A 15,234-nucleotide genomic window follows, 5' to 3' on the forward strand; every position below is an offset into this window, starting at 1 on the left:
CAGCCATTTTCCTCATGGGGATCAAAAAAATGTCCCCACAAGGTAAAAATTTACTGGTACTGCTATACCTGTAAAACATACAAAAATACACAGACTCCTCTAAGCAATTTTATAATGTCTCTTGCAAAATCACAATAAAATCACATTTAGGTTTTACACAAGTAAAAGTTTTATCTGTAATATTTAAAAAATAAAAATGCTATTAGAAATGAGACCAACAGGGGGTGCTCAGCCCTAAGGGCATTCTTTGTGTGTGTGTGTGTGTCTACAAAAATAAAGAGGGAAGGGCAAAATTTGCATTTCATTACAAATGACATCTTAATTTACAGCAGCTTGTTTATTGTTGTCATACATGTTGGTTTTTTTTTCAGAAACTGCATCAACAGCACGAAGCATCCAGTAAGGACAACCATCTATAGAGATCCAGGAGCAGCTCAGAGCACCGTAAGGAAAGAGTTGACACAAACAGAATTCAACCTGCGATGACAGCTGCAAATGTACATTATAAGAGTTTGGAATTCTTCACTGACAAGGCTTCACTTCCACCTTGACGACACTTACATAACATGCATCATGTTCATCTTTAGAGGAGAACCTCTGGGAAACAGCATGACAAGTAGACCGCTAACTATTACAGATAAATCCCAGAGAGCTTGTAAAAATTCTTTTTGTGATTTACACCACATTTCTTTTAGTGAAATATTTCTCATCATGACACATAAAAATACTTCACGTGGACTGTTGTCCAATAGCTATTCCATTACAAGGTACTTGATGGATTATGAGAGTCCATGTTTGTCTAACATTCCTTTGGAATACCACACAGACCTTCAAGTTCACTTCACTTGTTAACACAGAACGAGATGAAGTGATTCATAAGTGCTTATTCAAAGTGCTTCAATATTTCCACAGCTTTTCCACAGGATGTCTTCAGCAGATGTGGAAAATGTCCAGAACACCATTTTAGCAATTATGGGCAGATGTAGAATAAATGTTAACCTTTTGCAAAGCAATTATCATTCATTAAAGCCAACAAAACACCTTGAATTGGTTTTCACCATAAGCGTTACAAGGCAAATATATTCTAATATCATTGTAGCACTACAACATACACTAAACAATCGTGCGTGTACATACATACATACATATAAATTCGACTTGACATCTCAGTCACACATTTAAGCCAAGTATGAACAAAAAGAGCAGCAATAAAAATGATCCCAAAAAATATTTTACTATCTGCCTTGTAAGAATTTTGGAATATGATGATTATGGAAATACAACACAACTGTGTTGATGTGATAATGTAGTTTGGCTTGCCCTCACTGGGCAAAAACCATTGTGCTCTTAAGACGTCAGAAACAGCATCTTCCGAAGCTTTGCTGACTCAAAGTGTATTGGTTTCAGTCGTTCAGATATTCCTCATGGAATCAGATTAAGTAATTAAAAGAAAAAGACCAAAAAGTATAGTTGTGTTCATATATATATCACTCAGAAATGTCTGCCGCTTTGAAGTTTTTTGTAGTAGTTGTCCTGTTCAGTGTGGTTCTGATTGCCCTCCCTATCCAGTAGAACTAGAGGGGTCTTGCGGCGCAGACTGCGAGCCTCTGAGGTGTGCCCCACAGGTGGGAGTTGAGGGGGAAGTGGTGGCTGGGGAGGTTGTGGGGGTTGGGGCGGCCCGTGGTCAGCCTCACTGGCAGAGGAACAAGGAGAACCACTCCTGACATGACGGTAAATGCGGGAACCCTCACGGTTTACATTTTTCAGCTCGTAAGACTCAGCCATGTTTCCATCAGAAGACCCTCTCCACTCCCAGGGATTATTGGGGTTGGAGGTCATACGAACTACAGGGTGATGGGGAGCATGGGCATCAACGGTTATGATGCCTGGACTGCCGTCACGTTCCGAGCGATTGGGCGATGATTCTGTGCCCGTGATGGATGAAGTACCAGAAGAGGATGAAGTTTCTGAGGATTTTGCAGATCCAGACAGGAGTCCCTGTTGCTTTGACATGGCGATGACCTGCATGATCCGAGGCTGATTTCCTGCCTTGAGAACTGGAATATTGGCACCACTTTTCTCAGTGATGGATAGCCATTTGGCTCTGGTGCTGGCACTTTTAGGGGATACAGGAGGGGGAACTGAGGGCTGTGCGGGGGGACGAGGGGTCATCACTGCTTTTGGACCTGTAGGCGGGTTAGCTGGTTTAGACATATGTGGAACAGATGAATAGACTGAAGAATGGATGCTATCTTCCTCTGTGGTTGTGTCATCTCCACCGTCTGAGCCCTGATCACTGGTGTCCTCATCAGGCAAGCTCCCACCTCGCATCTCCATTGACTTTTGTTTCCATTCAGACACTAATTGTTGTGACCGCATTGGGTCCAGTGGTACAGGAACAGGTACTGTCACCAGACGCCTTGTTGGCTCCTCTGGAGCTGTAGCACGGGGTAATGTGTTACTGAATGTTACCATGGTCTCTTTTCCCATTGGGCTGCGAGGCGCAAGTAGCTCCACGTCCACACTGGCCCTCTTTAAGCTTCCCAATGAGGTTTTTTCTCGCTGCACAGGCCTGTTCAACCCATCTAAAGATGCTGGTGATGTAATTTCCTCATTGCTCTCAGATGCATGACCTTTATTATATACAGAGTCATGACCTCGCTGGGCCAGAGCCCTCAAAGCATCTTTCTGCTGAGGAGGAGGTTGCAGAATCACAGCGTCCTCTGGAGATTTGAAGTTGGCAACAGCATGGAAAGCCTGAAATGAAATAGAGTTTTATGCTTAAAGTGGCATGTTTATATACAATAAAACATTAGTGATTTCTAAATATACTTTGACTTGTATTTTATTGCAGCAAGTACAACAATCATTATTTATTGTGATTTTTCTTGTTTTATTCCCAACACATTTTAAAATAGTAAAAGAAGAAAAGCATTCATCACTTTGTAATGTTGTCAGTCCTTTCAACAACACTTAACAGATGTTAAGGGACTGAAGACACCAAGTGATGAAGTGTTTCAGGTGTAATTTTGTCCCATTCGTCCTGCTAACAAGTCTTAAGGTGTGCAACAGTATGGGGTCTTTGTTGCTTTGTGCTTCAAAATGTGCCACACATTCTCTATTGCAGACAGGTCAGGACTGCAAGCAGACCAGTAAAGTACCTGAATCATCTTCCTCCACAGCCAGGACTTTGTAATGTGTGCAGAATGTGGTTTTACATTGTCTTGTTGAAATATGCATGGGTGCCCATGGAAAACATGGCAGCATGTTGTGCTCCAAAATCTCTATGTATTTTTCAGTATTAATAGTGCCATCACATAAGTGCAAGTTACCTTTGCCAAGGGCACTGACACAGTCCCATCACAAACCCTGGCTTTTGGACTAGTTGCAGTAGCAGTCTGGATAATTCTTTTCTTCTCTGGTCTGGAGCACAGCGTACATATCTTCCAAAAACCACAGTACACATTTCCACTGTGTAATAGTCCATTCCATATGTCTCAGAGCTCACAGCGCTTCTGGACACTGTTAACATAAGGCTTCCATTTGGCACAGTACAGATTTAACTAGCATTTGTGAATGTAACTACGTATTGTGGTACTTGACAAAGGTTTGCTAAAGTAGTCCTGAGCCCATGTAGTGATATCGGTAGTTCTTCTGCCCATCTTTCCTCCTAAAGGACTAGACCTTTCTTTGATGCTTTTGTACCAAATCATAATTACAATCATTGTTGACGTCACCTGTTTCAAATCACATCATTATTTAACCAATTTACCTGCTTTCTAGCCCTAAATTGCTCCTGTCTGAACTTTTTTGGAATGTGTTGCAGGTTTGAATGACAGGAAAAGATGTATATTTCCAAATGAAATTAAGTTGACCAGACAAAACATGAACTATTTTGCGTTCATATTGTCTGCAATGAAATACAAGTCAAAGTAAATTTGAAAATCAATATTTTTTATTTACCTTTTTTTAATACTTTCCAAACTTTTTCTCATTTGGGGTGGTAGTTCAGTAATACATTAAAAACAATTCTTATTAACTGGTTTTGGCTTAATATGGTATGGTTTCTGAAGGGCTACATTTCTAAAGACTGTTTCCAACCCTGCTCTAACTCTAACTGTGGTCCAATTAGGGCAGGATATGAATTCTGCAGGATGCAGCGTTCCCACCACTGTTCATTTTTGGTGTACATAACCCAGATAAATTCACTTTTCACTCAATTTGTGGAGTAGTCTATGACTTAAACAGTACTTCCTGACTGAATCTAAAAGTAGATATGGATCAGTGCTGTTTGATGTAAAAGATCATACACAAAAAAGTGTTCATGTAGCTCAAATAGTAGCGCATGACATTAGCAATATTTTCATGAGTTCAACTCCCAGGCACTAATTTTTCCAAACTTATATCTTAATAGGTACACTGGCATCGTTGTCCTATGTCTGTCGTCGCATCATCCAAGTGAATGCTGCACACTGGTGGTGGTGTGGGGAGACCCCCCTCTCATGATTGTGAAGTGCACAATAAATGCACTATATAAATGCACTATATAAATACACATTACTTACTTACTTAAAGGCAATATTCATTGCATCCTGTTTTAGTGAATGTAAACTCTTACAACCTTGTTTTTGCCAACTGTAAACTCTTACAGCCCTAATTTCGAGAACAGATTTGGAACAGAAATTTTCTGAATGTTGTTGATGCTCCTAAAACTCAGATAAAGTCTCTTCACAAACCCTAAAATAATAAAACCTTGTTGTAAAAGTTGCTCTAGAACAAATAAATAAATAAAAAACACACAATATGTGCTTAACATCAAAATGACTAAAGCCAAGTCATGACGGACGGTTTTCAAAAAACACGTCTGCCAATATATATCAGCAAATAAATCACTCACCAGGTACGCTGCAATCCCGGCACCAATACAGAACCCAACATAAACATCGATGGGGTGACTGCGGTACTGGGTGATCTGAGTGAGTCCTGTCAACGCAGCCGCAATGGCAAAGGCGAACACCAGAACAGGCTTGAGCAGCTTGGTGCTATCTGAGATTGTTGAATTGAAGTACATCTAGAAAAGCAGAGAGAAGCAGAGGTCTTCAGCTGTCATGTGCAAATTAATAACATGCTGCCTTGCAGCTACTTACAGTCTGACAAGCACAAAGTGGGAAGCAGTAACAACTTATCTTCATGTCTTTCGCTTCAAGTGGATCCTGCCAAGTACCTAGACATGTGAAGCGCTTACCTATTATTAGATGTTCACTAATCTAGTGAACATATAATGCAACTGAACATATTAAATCACACCTTTCTGAAAACAAAAATGTGTTGAAATCTATTACTTGTGCCAACGCATAAGTGAAATCTAATCCATGCAGATCTGAATAATAATATAATACTTTAATGCTTGCTTATTATTTCTATTACTTTGAATACTCTCCGTTTATACCCAGATAGCATACGAATGTGGGCCACTTTAGGCAGTTATGCGGCACTGGTGGTATTCCTTCGGCCCAGACAAAATGAATGTGAGCCTGAAGTGGCCCACCTGTACATTGGCAAAGGGGGGCCAAAGATTCAAAATCATATATGGGCCATTTAAGGCAAAGATTTGGCACTTATGGCAAAAAGTAATCTGAATGTGAGCTTAATGTGGCCCATGTGGAAAGTGGCTCACATGTGTAAGTGCAAATGTGGCCCAGTTATTTTAAGACATATGTGTGCCACTTTTGGCAAATATTCGGCACAGTAAACTCTGGCTGATGCAGCCGTTAGCCTATAGTGGCCCAGAGAAGATATGGAAAATGTGGCCCAGTTATTTTAAAACATATGTGGGCCACTTTTGGCAAATATTCGGCACAGGAAGCTATGGCTAATGTGGATCTGAGCCTATAGTGTTCCAGAGAAGATATGGCAAATGTGGCCCAGTTATCCTAAAACAAATGTGGGCCACTTTTGGCAAATATTTGGCACAGTTAGCTCTGGCTAACATGGCTTTGAGCCTAAAGTGGCCTAGAAAAGATTTGGCAAATGTGGCCCAGAAAAGTGTTTGCTTTAGTTGGTCTCATAGCCCTGAACCTCTTAATATAAATTTTCTTTGCAAACTATGGCCCAGAATAGCTTCAGTTCTGGTTCATTTGGTTGAATTCTGGGTAATATGTGGTATTGCGTTGCTTTATTTGTGGCCCAGATATGACAAACAGGAGCAGACCGCCCAAGAGTCATCGTTCCATTTAGTATGTGGTCCAGATGTAAGTGTCTGGTGTGAGCCGGATCTGGGCCAGAATAAAAGCAAACTGTGGCCCAGAATAGCTTCAGTTATGGTTCATTTGGTTAAATTCTGGCTGATAAGTGATATTGCTATGGCTTAATTGTGGCCCAGTTCTGGCAAAGAGGAGCAGACCGCCCAAGTGCCATCATTCCATGCGCTATGTGGGCCAGATGTAAGTGTCTGGTGTGGGCCGGATTTGAGCCACATGAATTTTGCTAGCTGGGTATAGAGGAACACACCACAAAAGTCTATTAGGTTTATATATAAATAGTATTTTCTGTTAACACACATTCAGAAAACACACACTGAGACGGTGTCGAAGAGACTTACTGAAATATAAACAGCAGCAAAGGAAGAGAGGGTTGCATGCTGGGAAGGGAAGGTTTTCCTGTCACAGAGGAAAGCAAACATCTTGTCTAGACCAGAAATGCAGCAGAAGTCAAAGTTAAAGTCAAATGTTTACATTTTCAAAATGGGGTGAGTAGGAAGTGATTTACAGGAAGAACGTCACAAAGGGAGAAAGAAACAAAACGTGATTGTGCAAGGCTTTAATCACAGTTAATCACATAATGACATGTTATTTAGTATCTAAACATTAAATTACCTGGCGGATAGAATAGCATGCTGATCCTGCCCAGCGCAAATGTCTTTGGTGATGTAAGGGTTCTTGTCACAAGACACACCTGGGACAGTGTAATTGGGTTTGCACACTGTGAGAAAAAATGGCGTGTGGTAGCCAGTGGCTAGCTGGATGACATCAGTAACCAATGCTGTTGCACAGAGCCCAAACACATGAACACCTAGAATGAGAGAGAGATCATGAGGAAGAATGAAACACTGGTGACTCATTTCATTCGTTTCATGTAACACTGTGCCTGACTCACGTTACATGTTTATCTGCATCATTTTGTGCTGCAGTTTTGTTTTGCAGTTTCAATATTAATAGAACTACAACTTAATTTAAAAAATCTCACAATAAAAATGCTATAGCCATATAATTTCATGTTCTCCCTGTGTTGGCATAGGTTTCCTCCAGGTACTCCGGTTTCCTGCACAAGTCCAAAGACATGTTGTATAGGTGAATTGGGTAAGCTAAATTGTCCGTAGTGTATGTATGTGAATGAGTGTGTTTGGATGTTTCCCAGTGGTGGGTTGCAGCTGGAAGGGCATCCGCTGCATAAAACATAAGCTGGATATGCTGACAGTTCATTCCCCTGTGGCAACTCCAAATTAAGAAAGAGACAACTCAAAACTCAGATAAAAATGAATGAGCTTTACATTTCAGCTTAGTTCTAGATAGTTTCATCAGTGGTTTTGTTTGAAATGCCAACTGACCCAGCCAGGACTCGAACCAGTGATAGTGCTAACCACTGAGTCACCAACATTTATATTTTGGTTATATATATTTAGTTTCAGTTAAAGTTTTAGTATTTCTAGATTAGCAGAGTTTAACATGTCCTAACGAGCAAGGGTTATTGTTTGAACTGCTTACACTAACTCTTTTGCAAACCTCTTAGTAATAAAAATTTAGTATTGAACAAGCATTGAATCCAAAACCACACAAATACAATGCAGACAATCTTCTTCATATTAAAGCTCATACTGTATATGTAGTTAAACATGCCTACTTCACTTTTTTGCAAATGAAGAAAAGTTTCAACGCTTTATAGAAAATATGTTTTTGTATAGCGACATGGAGGTGTAGTGGATAACACTGACGCCTCACAGCAAGAAGGTTGCTGGTTCGAGTCCCGTCTGGACCAGTTGCCATTTCTGTGTGGAGTTTGTATGTTCTCCTCGTGTTTGTGTGGGTTTCCTTCGGGTGCTCTGGTTTCCCCCACAATCCAAAGACATGTGCTTTAGGTTAATTGAATAAACTAAATTTTCAGTAGTGTATGAGTGTGTAAATGAGTGTGCCACTAGAAGGGCATCATTTGCGTAAAAAAACATATGCTGGAATAGTTGGTTTATTCAGCTGTGGCGACCTCTGAAATAGAGACTAAGTCGAAGGAGAATGAATGATGTTTTTGTATAATAATTTGCTTGACTGATGTGTTAAGCTGTAAAATCTGTTTTTCTAAACAAAGATCACAAAATTAGTGCTTATTAATTCTGAAAAATGTATTTATTTTTGATAATCATTATTTTATTTTAGTTCGTTTTTAATGACTGTTCTTAGTAAGAGAGTAAGTAGTAAGTAAGTTATGTGTATATATATAGCGCATTTATCGTGTAAGGCCATACACCCAAAGCACTTCACAATCGTGAGGGGTCTCCCCACTCCACCACCAGTGTGCAGCATCCACTTGGATGATGCATAGGCAGATACAGGACAACGACGCCAGTGCCCTCACCACACACCAGCTGTAGATGTAGTGGAGAGACAGTGATAGTGCCAATTCGGTGGATGGGGATGATTGGGAGGCCATGATGGGTAAGGGCTGATGGAGGAATTTAGCCAGGACACCAGGGTACACCCCTACCTTTTACAAGAAGTGCCATGGGATTTTTAATGACCACAGAGAATAAGGATCTCGGTTTAACTTCTCATCCAAAATATGGTGCTCACTGAAAGAATAGTATCCCCTTCACTTTACTGGGGCATAAGGACTCACACAGACACAGGTTGAGCACCCGCTGCTGGCCTCACTAACACCACTTCTAACAGCAACCTAGTCTTCCCATGTGGTCTCCCATCAAGGTACTGACTAGGTTCAGCCCTGCTTAGCTTCAGGGAGTAACCGGTCTCGGGCTATAGGGTGATATTGCTGTGGCTGTTAGTTCTATTTAATTTTTCATTTATTGTGAACTTTACATTTATTTTAGAAATATTTTTTTTTACCAATAGTTTGTCTTAGTTTTCATTTACTAAAATAACCTTGAATCCACCTTAATATTCTTAGTTCACAGTTCTTATTTGTGTAAATCTGAGATGCCCAAACTAGGGCCTGCAGGCTAAAGTTGGCCCATGGTAACCTTTGATTTGGCCCATCTGAGAAGAGAGGGAGAATGATGGAGATGGTTTAGAGTTTGTAAACTCAAATTTAATGTAACCTTTTAGTGGTTTGCTTTATTGTTAAGCTACAGAAAAGGCTAACTGAAAATAAATGTTTCAATTTAAATGCTGTTATTTAGTTTAAAATGTACATACTGTCACCTGACAGATAGAGGACAATGCAGAGACTTTGGTGAGGGAATCAAGGCAAAGGCAGATTTGGCTTGATTCGTGTATGTCGCACAGAACTTCATTGTGTAATAAATGTGATTGTTTATGTTTTAATTGCAATAAGTTTATAATTTAAAAGGTTATACTTCATTAGTTATTATGATTCAAAGTAATGTTTTCTTGTTATTTTTAAATATTATGAAATAAATGAGGAAATTACCCATGGCAACTTTAATGTAAAATAGTTTGGTATATTTATCTTCGGCCCACACCTCTCAATGATATTTAGTTTTTGGTCTTTCATACGAAAAAGTTTGGGCACCACTGGTGGAAATATACATCTTATATAAAATTGCCTTGCAATAAAAAGAGTGTTACATACCAACAAAACGAACAGTTCTCCGCAGGAAAGAGTTAAAATTACATCCACCAGCATTGATGCTTCCCTCAATCCCAGGTCGAACCTTAAGTTTGGACTGCATACAATACAGTAGACCTTCACCCATCATAATCTGGACATAAGACGATGAGAAATGATTTTGGATGGTTCAATATTATGCACCTTTTTCAGATATCAAATGCATAAAACTCAAGTCTAAGACCATTATTATTATAGTATTATGATTATAAGGATAGCTGTCATCTCACAGAGGCAGCAGGGCCAGCAAACGCCAGACTCAGGAGCATGAGCAGAGGTATAAGCTCATCGCCGCTGTCCACGTAAGGCATGCTGAGAGATCTGTCATGGCAGCGGAATCCCACCTGCGCTGGCTGAAGCACGTCTGTCAGTTCCAGAAAGTACAGCGAAACCATGGAGGATGCCACAATGGGTAACTAAGATTTACAAGGGAAGCAGGGGTGTATAATTTTAGGTAATTTCTAATTTATTACATTGAAATAAATGGAAAAGCCTTTATCAATTTTAAAATGTACAAAACCGCCTGCCAATGTTAAGTACAAAAAGATATAAAAGATTGATAATACACAAACATATCAACATCTGAGCACAGTTTAATTACTGCTGAGCAGTTGTAGCAGATGGCTGTTAAATGTCAACGGAGTACTATATTCCAAGACTAACAGTGTGGTGAAAGGTATACTAACATAGTCAAAATGACTGCTATTATGGATTTTCAATAGTGCATTTAAGAAATTTAGAAGGCTCAATTGTATAGAACTTAATTTATTTAATCTTTTAACAAGCATCATAACCACACGGTCGACCTTTTATCCATATGCTATCATTATTTTTTTAATAGCTTATTACTATTTATCAGAGTTGTGTCAGTATATTACTCAATGCAAGCAAGGAGTGCAGTATTAAACTAAGGGTTAAGTATTAAACTGGTAATGAATGATGATGTACCTCTACGAAATAGAAGCAGGGTAGCAGTGTCAGACTGTCTTTGGGGGGTTTCTTCTTGAGTTTTTCACGTGCAGTTATCATGGTGGTGATCTTCCGAAGATTTTCTGTGAACAAATGCATTTTTTAATGCATCATAGCCATAAACAATGATTTGCTACTTAATTTTAGTCACACTGAAAATAAAGATTTCTGCAAAATGGTTGCAATCAATTTATATGGGCTGATTATATGCTAACAAATCAATTTTAGGCGCGTCACGATGGCGCAGTGGGTAGCACAATCACCTCACAGCAAGAAGGTTGCTGGTTTAAGCTAAGCTAAATTGTCCATAGTGTATGTGTGTGAATGCAAGAGTGCATGAGTGTTTCCCAGTGTTGGGTTGTGGCTGGAAGGGCATTTGCTGGGTAAAACATTTGCTGGATAAGTTGGTTCATTTCGCTGTGGCGACCACTTTTTTATAAAGGAACTAAGACCAAAAGAACATGAATGAATGAAATTAATTATAGTAATGTTCAACTTAATTTGTTTGTTTAAATTCAGCCCAAATCAATTTAACGTAAAACATTTAGTCTAAATCCAAATAATCATCTTTCAATCATTATTTCAGTGCATGATGGTGGTACTAAGAAGAAGGACAATCTCATTCTAAAGAGTATTTGACTGCACAAAATTAAGGTGATCAATAATTTTTTTCCAGAAAGATCACTATATTATAATGTGTGTGTGTGTGTGTGCGTGCGTGTGTGTGTGAGACAGAGAAAACTTTTGTTAAATACTATCCGCAGGAAAAGGACTGCGCAAAAATGTTCAAATTATTATTTTCTTATCTGAAACAAAATGAAGTCTCCTTGAATAAATGGATAACAGACGGTGTGCCTGAGGAAAAAAAAATTAAAATTAAATAAACAACTCCTCTCAGAATAGTCTCAAACCAGCATAATGAACAAATGTTGATGTGGGTTACTGTTTGAGCAGGCATTGAGAGAATAGTGTTTCGTGCTCTGCCAAATCAACAGTGACTAAACAAGGCACTTGTCCTGAAGACACTCTCCCAACTCTCGAGTGGGAGTGAGCGAGGTTCAGCTGAAATTAGCAGAGAGCCTGTTTTCAAGAGTGGGAGCTCTGTTTATCTCGAAGGAGCCACATATGTCTCACAGGCAAAGATTTCTGAGAAGAATCCATAGGCGCTGAGATCTCTCCTAAAAAGGCTGTTTGTGCTCACACATACTCACAGCGTGAGGCTCTGACTGAGGATAAAGTTAATTAAACTTGACTGGGTTTCTCACACAAATCTGTTCCCCGTGAAAGTGGGGTTAAATAGTGTGCTGTGCGACACAGCTATTTTTTTGACTCTGGTTTGTCTGCAGAAATCCAAGCAAAACTGACCCACCATGTTCCAGAACAACATGAGTCAAGAAAAAATTTAATGCCGCAACAACCAGTCAAATTATACACTTAAAGTGAAGAGGACCTGCAAAAATCAATAATGTAATCAGATAAGAATGAGCTAGTTCAGTCTCACTAATGGTCACACATGAGAAAAGTCACTGATGGAGAGATAACTTTATGATTTCAAGTACACTGACAATTTCTAGTACACCGACATTGTATCACTATGATTATTGCTCACAGAATAGACTTTAAAACCACAGACAGATCAGATCAGATAAATAGATAGATAGATCAGATAGATAGATAGATAGATAGATAGATAGATAGATAGATAGATAGATAGATAGATAGATAGATAGATAGATAGATAGATAGATAAACAGTAGCCTATAGCCTATACATTTTTAAGTAAATCAGTGTTATAACCAAACTGACTGTATCAAATGAAGTAGGCTTTTAAATGATTAAATAACTAGGCTAAAGGGTAGCATAATAATAATAATAATAATAATAATAATAATAATAATAATAATAATAATAATAAAAATAATAATATGATGATGATCATACTAATCATAATAATTTTAGTCACTTAACAGTTAGCAGTTTTTCAGCTGTTGACTCACCGAGTAGGTGTCAATTTGAAACAGTGCTTGAGACAATCACTTCATATCACTGTATGCTGAACGACCTACAGTCGATAACAACATCCATACATGTTCATATAGATTTCACCGGCCAAATCAATTTAATTAATCCTGTAGAGTGACACTGAGGTGGCGTTTATTATGTAAGACTAGATTTGCGTCCGTACAGCAGCATCACTGCGACATTCTCAGTGATCGTTTATCTTAATAATACCGCATCTTCGCAGGACGCGACGCGACCGTATCCCTCCACGTAATTAATTGGCAGCGTTCTGGTCGTGTCGCGTCATGTTGTTTATTCAGATATGTTTGCTGCTCACCGTGTAGGCAGAGAAGTGGAGAAAATCTCACCTTCACTGTAAAAACAGGCGATTCCCTGTATATCCCAGTTGAAAATTCTAGTGTATTCCTTCCTCACGATTTTAGACTGCGGCTCTTTCAGTTCATATTCCTCTTGCTGCTCACGTTTTCCACGGAACAATCACGCAGCCGTGGACTCCAGTTATGTGGAGCCAACCACAATATTCCTCAACTCACCGAGCTGCTGTTACTGCTCTTCTACAATCAGGGGTCTGATATCTGAGGGGCTTCGGTAGCAGAAGGAGCCCACAGTGAGATATAAAATGATTTGTCAGTGCTGCATCCACTGATGTAGTGTGTATAAAATCGGTCAATCATCAGCAGTCATCAGGTGTGGCAGCATTCCTGAGCATCTTCTGAGAGTGATTCGCACTGATCTCCTCCAGCAGTGGAAACATGGTACTGCACAGGTAACGTGTGTTTAGATAACAGGGTTTTGGGGTGGAGATTAGATTTTTGGATAATTTATGGTCAATAAAAACGCTCATGAACATCCCATGCATATCATAATGTCCCGCCCGCTGTAGGTTTGTCGATTGTTGCCTTTACAGCCTTTAATGCAAAATAAAAAAAATAACTAAAATAAAATTATAAAAAAATAAATCCATTATTAAATACATAGAAATAATTGTACATTGTAATTTTTATTCAATTGTATTTATTTATGTTTTCAAGATGTAGACAAATAAATAATGTAAATCTGGATTAATCATGTAATTAATATAATTTTTTATATTTAGATTTGCTCATCAGCAGTCACTAAATAAAACACAATACATATTCATCATGGCAATTATATATTAAATAGATGGAGATTGTAAAATTTGTAAAAGCAAACTCTCTTGGCCTAGTATTTTTATTTTTCATTAAATACAAAATTATATTTATAAATTTATATATTAAAAATATTTATGAAATTATTGATATATTAAAGACCTCCCCTATTTATAATTACATTTCAAGTACTTTGAACAAACTACACAAGTTTGTAGGCAGTAAAATTTATTCAAAAAATTTTAAATACATTTTCTATATATGTTTTATTAACAGCTGTTTTAATACATCCCATCATACTTCAGACATTATATACTGATAGCATAACTAATATTCTAACTTAATAATAATAATAATAATTATTATTATATGCACTCACCAGCCACTTTATTAGGTACTAGTACCGAGTTGGACCCACTTTTACCTTCAGAACTGCCTTAATCCTTCTTGACAGATTCAAAAAGGTACTGGAAATATTCCTCAGAGATTTTGGTCCATATTGACATGATCGCATCACACAGTTGCTGCAGATTTGTCAGCTGCACATCCATGATGCAAATCTCCCATTCCACAACTGGGTTGAGATTTGGTGACTGTGGAAGCCATTTGAGTACAGTGAACTCATTGTCATGTTCAAGAAACCAGTCTGAGATGATTCGCGCTGTATGACATGCTGCATTATCCTGTAGGAAGTAGCCATCAGAAGATGGGTACACTGTGGTCATAAAGTGAGGAACATGGTCAGCAACAATACTCAGGTAGGCTGTGGCATTGACACGATGCTCAATTGGTACTAATAGGCCCAAAGTGTGCCAAGAAAATATCCCCAACACCCTTACACCACCACCAGTCTGAACCGTTGATACAAAGCAGGATGGATCCATGCTTTCATGTTGTTGATGCTAAATTCTGACCAATTCTGACCCTACCATCCGAATATCGCAGCAGAAATTGAGACTCATCAGACCAGGCAATGTTTTTCCAATCTTCTATTATCCAATTTTAGTGATCCTGTGCGAATTGTAGCCTCAGTTTCCTGTTCTTAGCTGACAGGAGTGGCACTCGGTGTGGTCTTCTGCTGCTGTAGCCCATCCGCCTCAAGGTTTGACATGTTGTGTGTTCAGAGATGCTCTTCTGCATACCTCGATTGTAATGAGTGATTATTTGAGTTACTGTTGCCTTTCTATTAGCTCGAACCAGTCTGGCCATTCTCCTCTGACCTCTGGCATCAACAAGGCATTTGCGCCCACAGAACTGC

The 15,234-nt window shown here is 38.9% G+C and overlaps 1 protein-coding gene across 1 annotated transcript; it reads right to left on the minus strand.

Annotated features, from left to right (window-relative positions):
- Positions 1-333: 333 nt before the first annotated feature.
- Positions 334-13,593, minus strand: plppr3b (phospholipid phosphatase related 3b). The gene is made up of 8 exons (XM_056468855.1): positions 13,194-13,593; positions 10,804-10,907; positions 10,086-10,271; positions 9,820-9,949; positions 6,876-7,071; positions 6,602-6,659; positions 4,898-5,071; positions 334-2,757 (listed from the first exon to the last, which is right to left on the minus strand). Exons 2-8 carry the CDS (start codon positions 10,882-10,884, stop codon positions 1,492-1,494), a joined length of 2,091 nt encoding a protein of 696 aa, XP_056324830.1. The 5' UTR covers positions 10,885-10,907; positions 13,194-13,593; the 3' UTR covers positions 334-1,491.
- Between the last annotated feature and the right edge of the window lie 1,641 nt (positions 13,594-15,234).

Source organism: Danio aesculapii, chromosome 11, assembly GCF_903798145.1.
Source record: "Danio aesculapii chromosome 11, fDanAes4.1, whole genome shotgun sequence".
Classification (NCBI taxonomy): domain Eukaryota; kingdom Metazoa; phylum Chordata; class Actinopteri; order Cypriniformes; family Danionidae; genus Danio; species Danio aesculapii.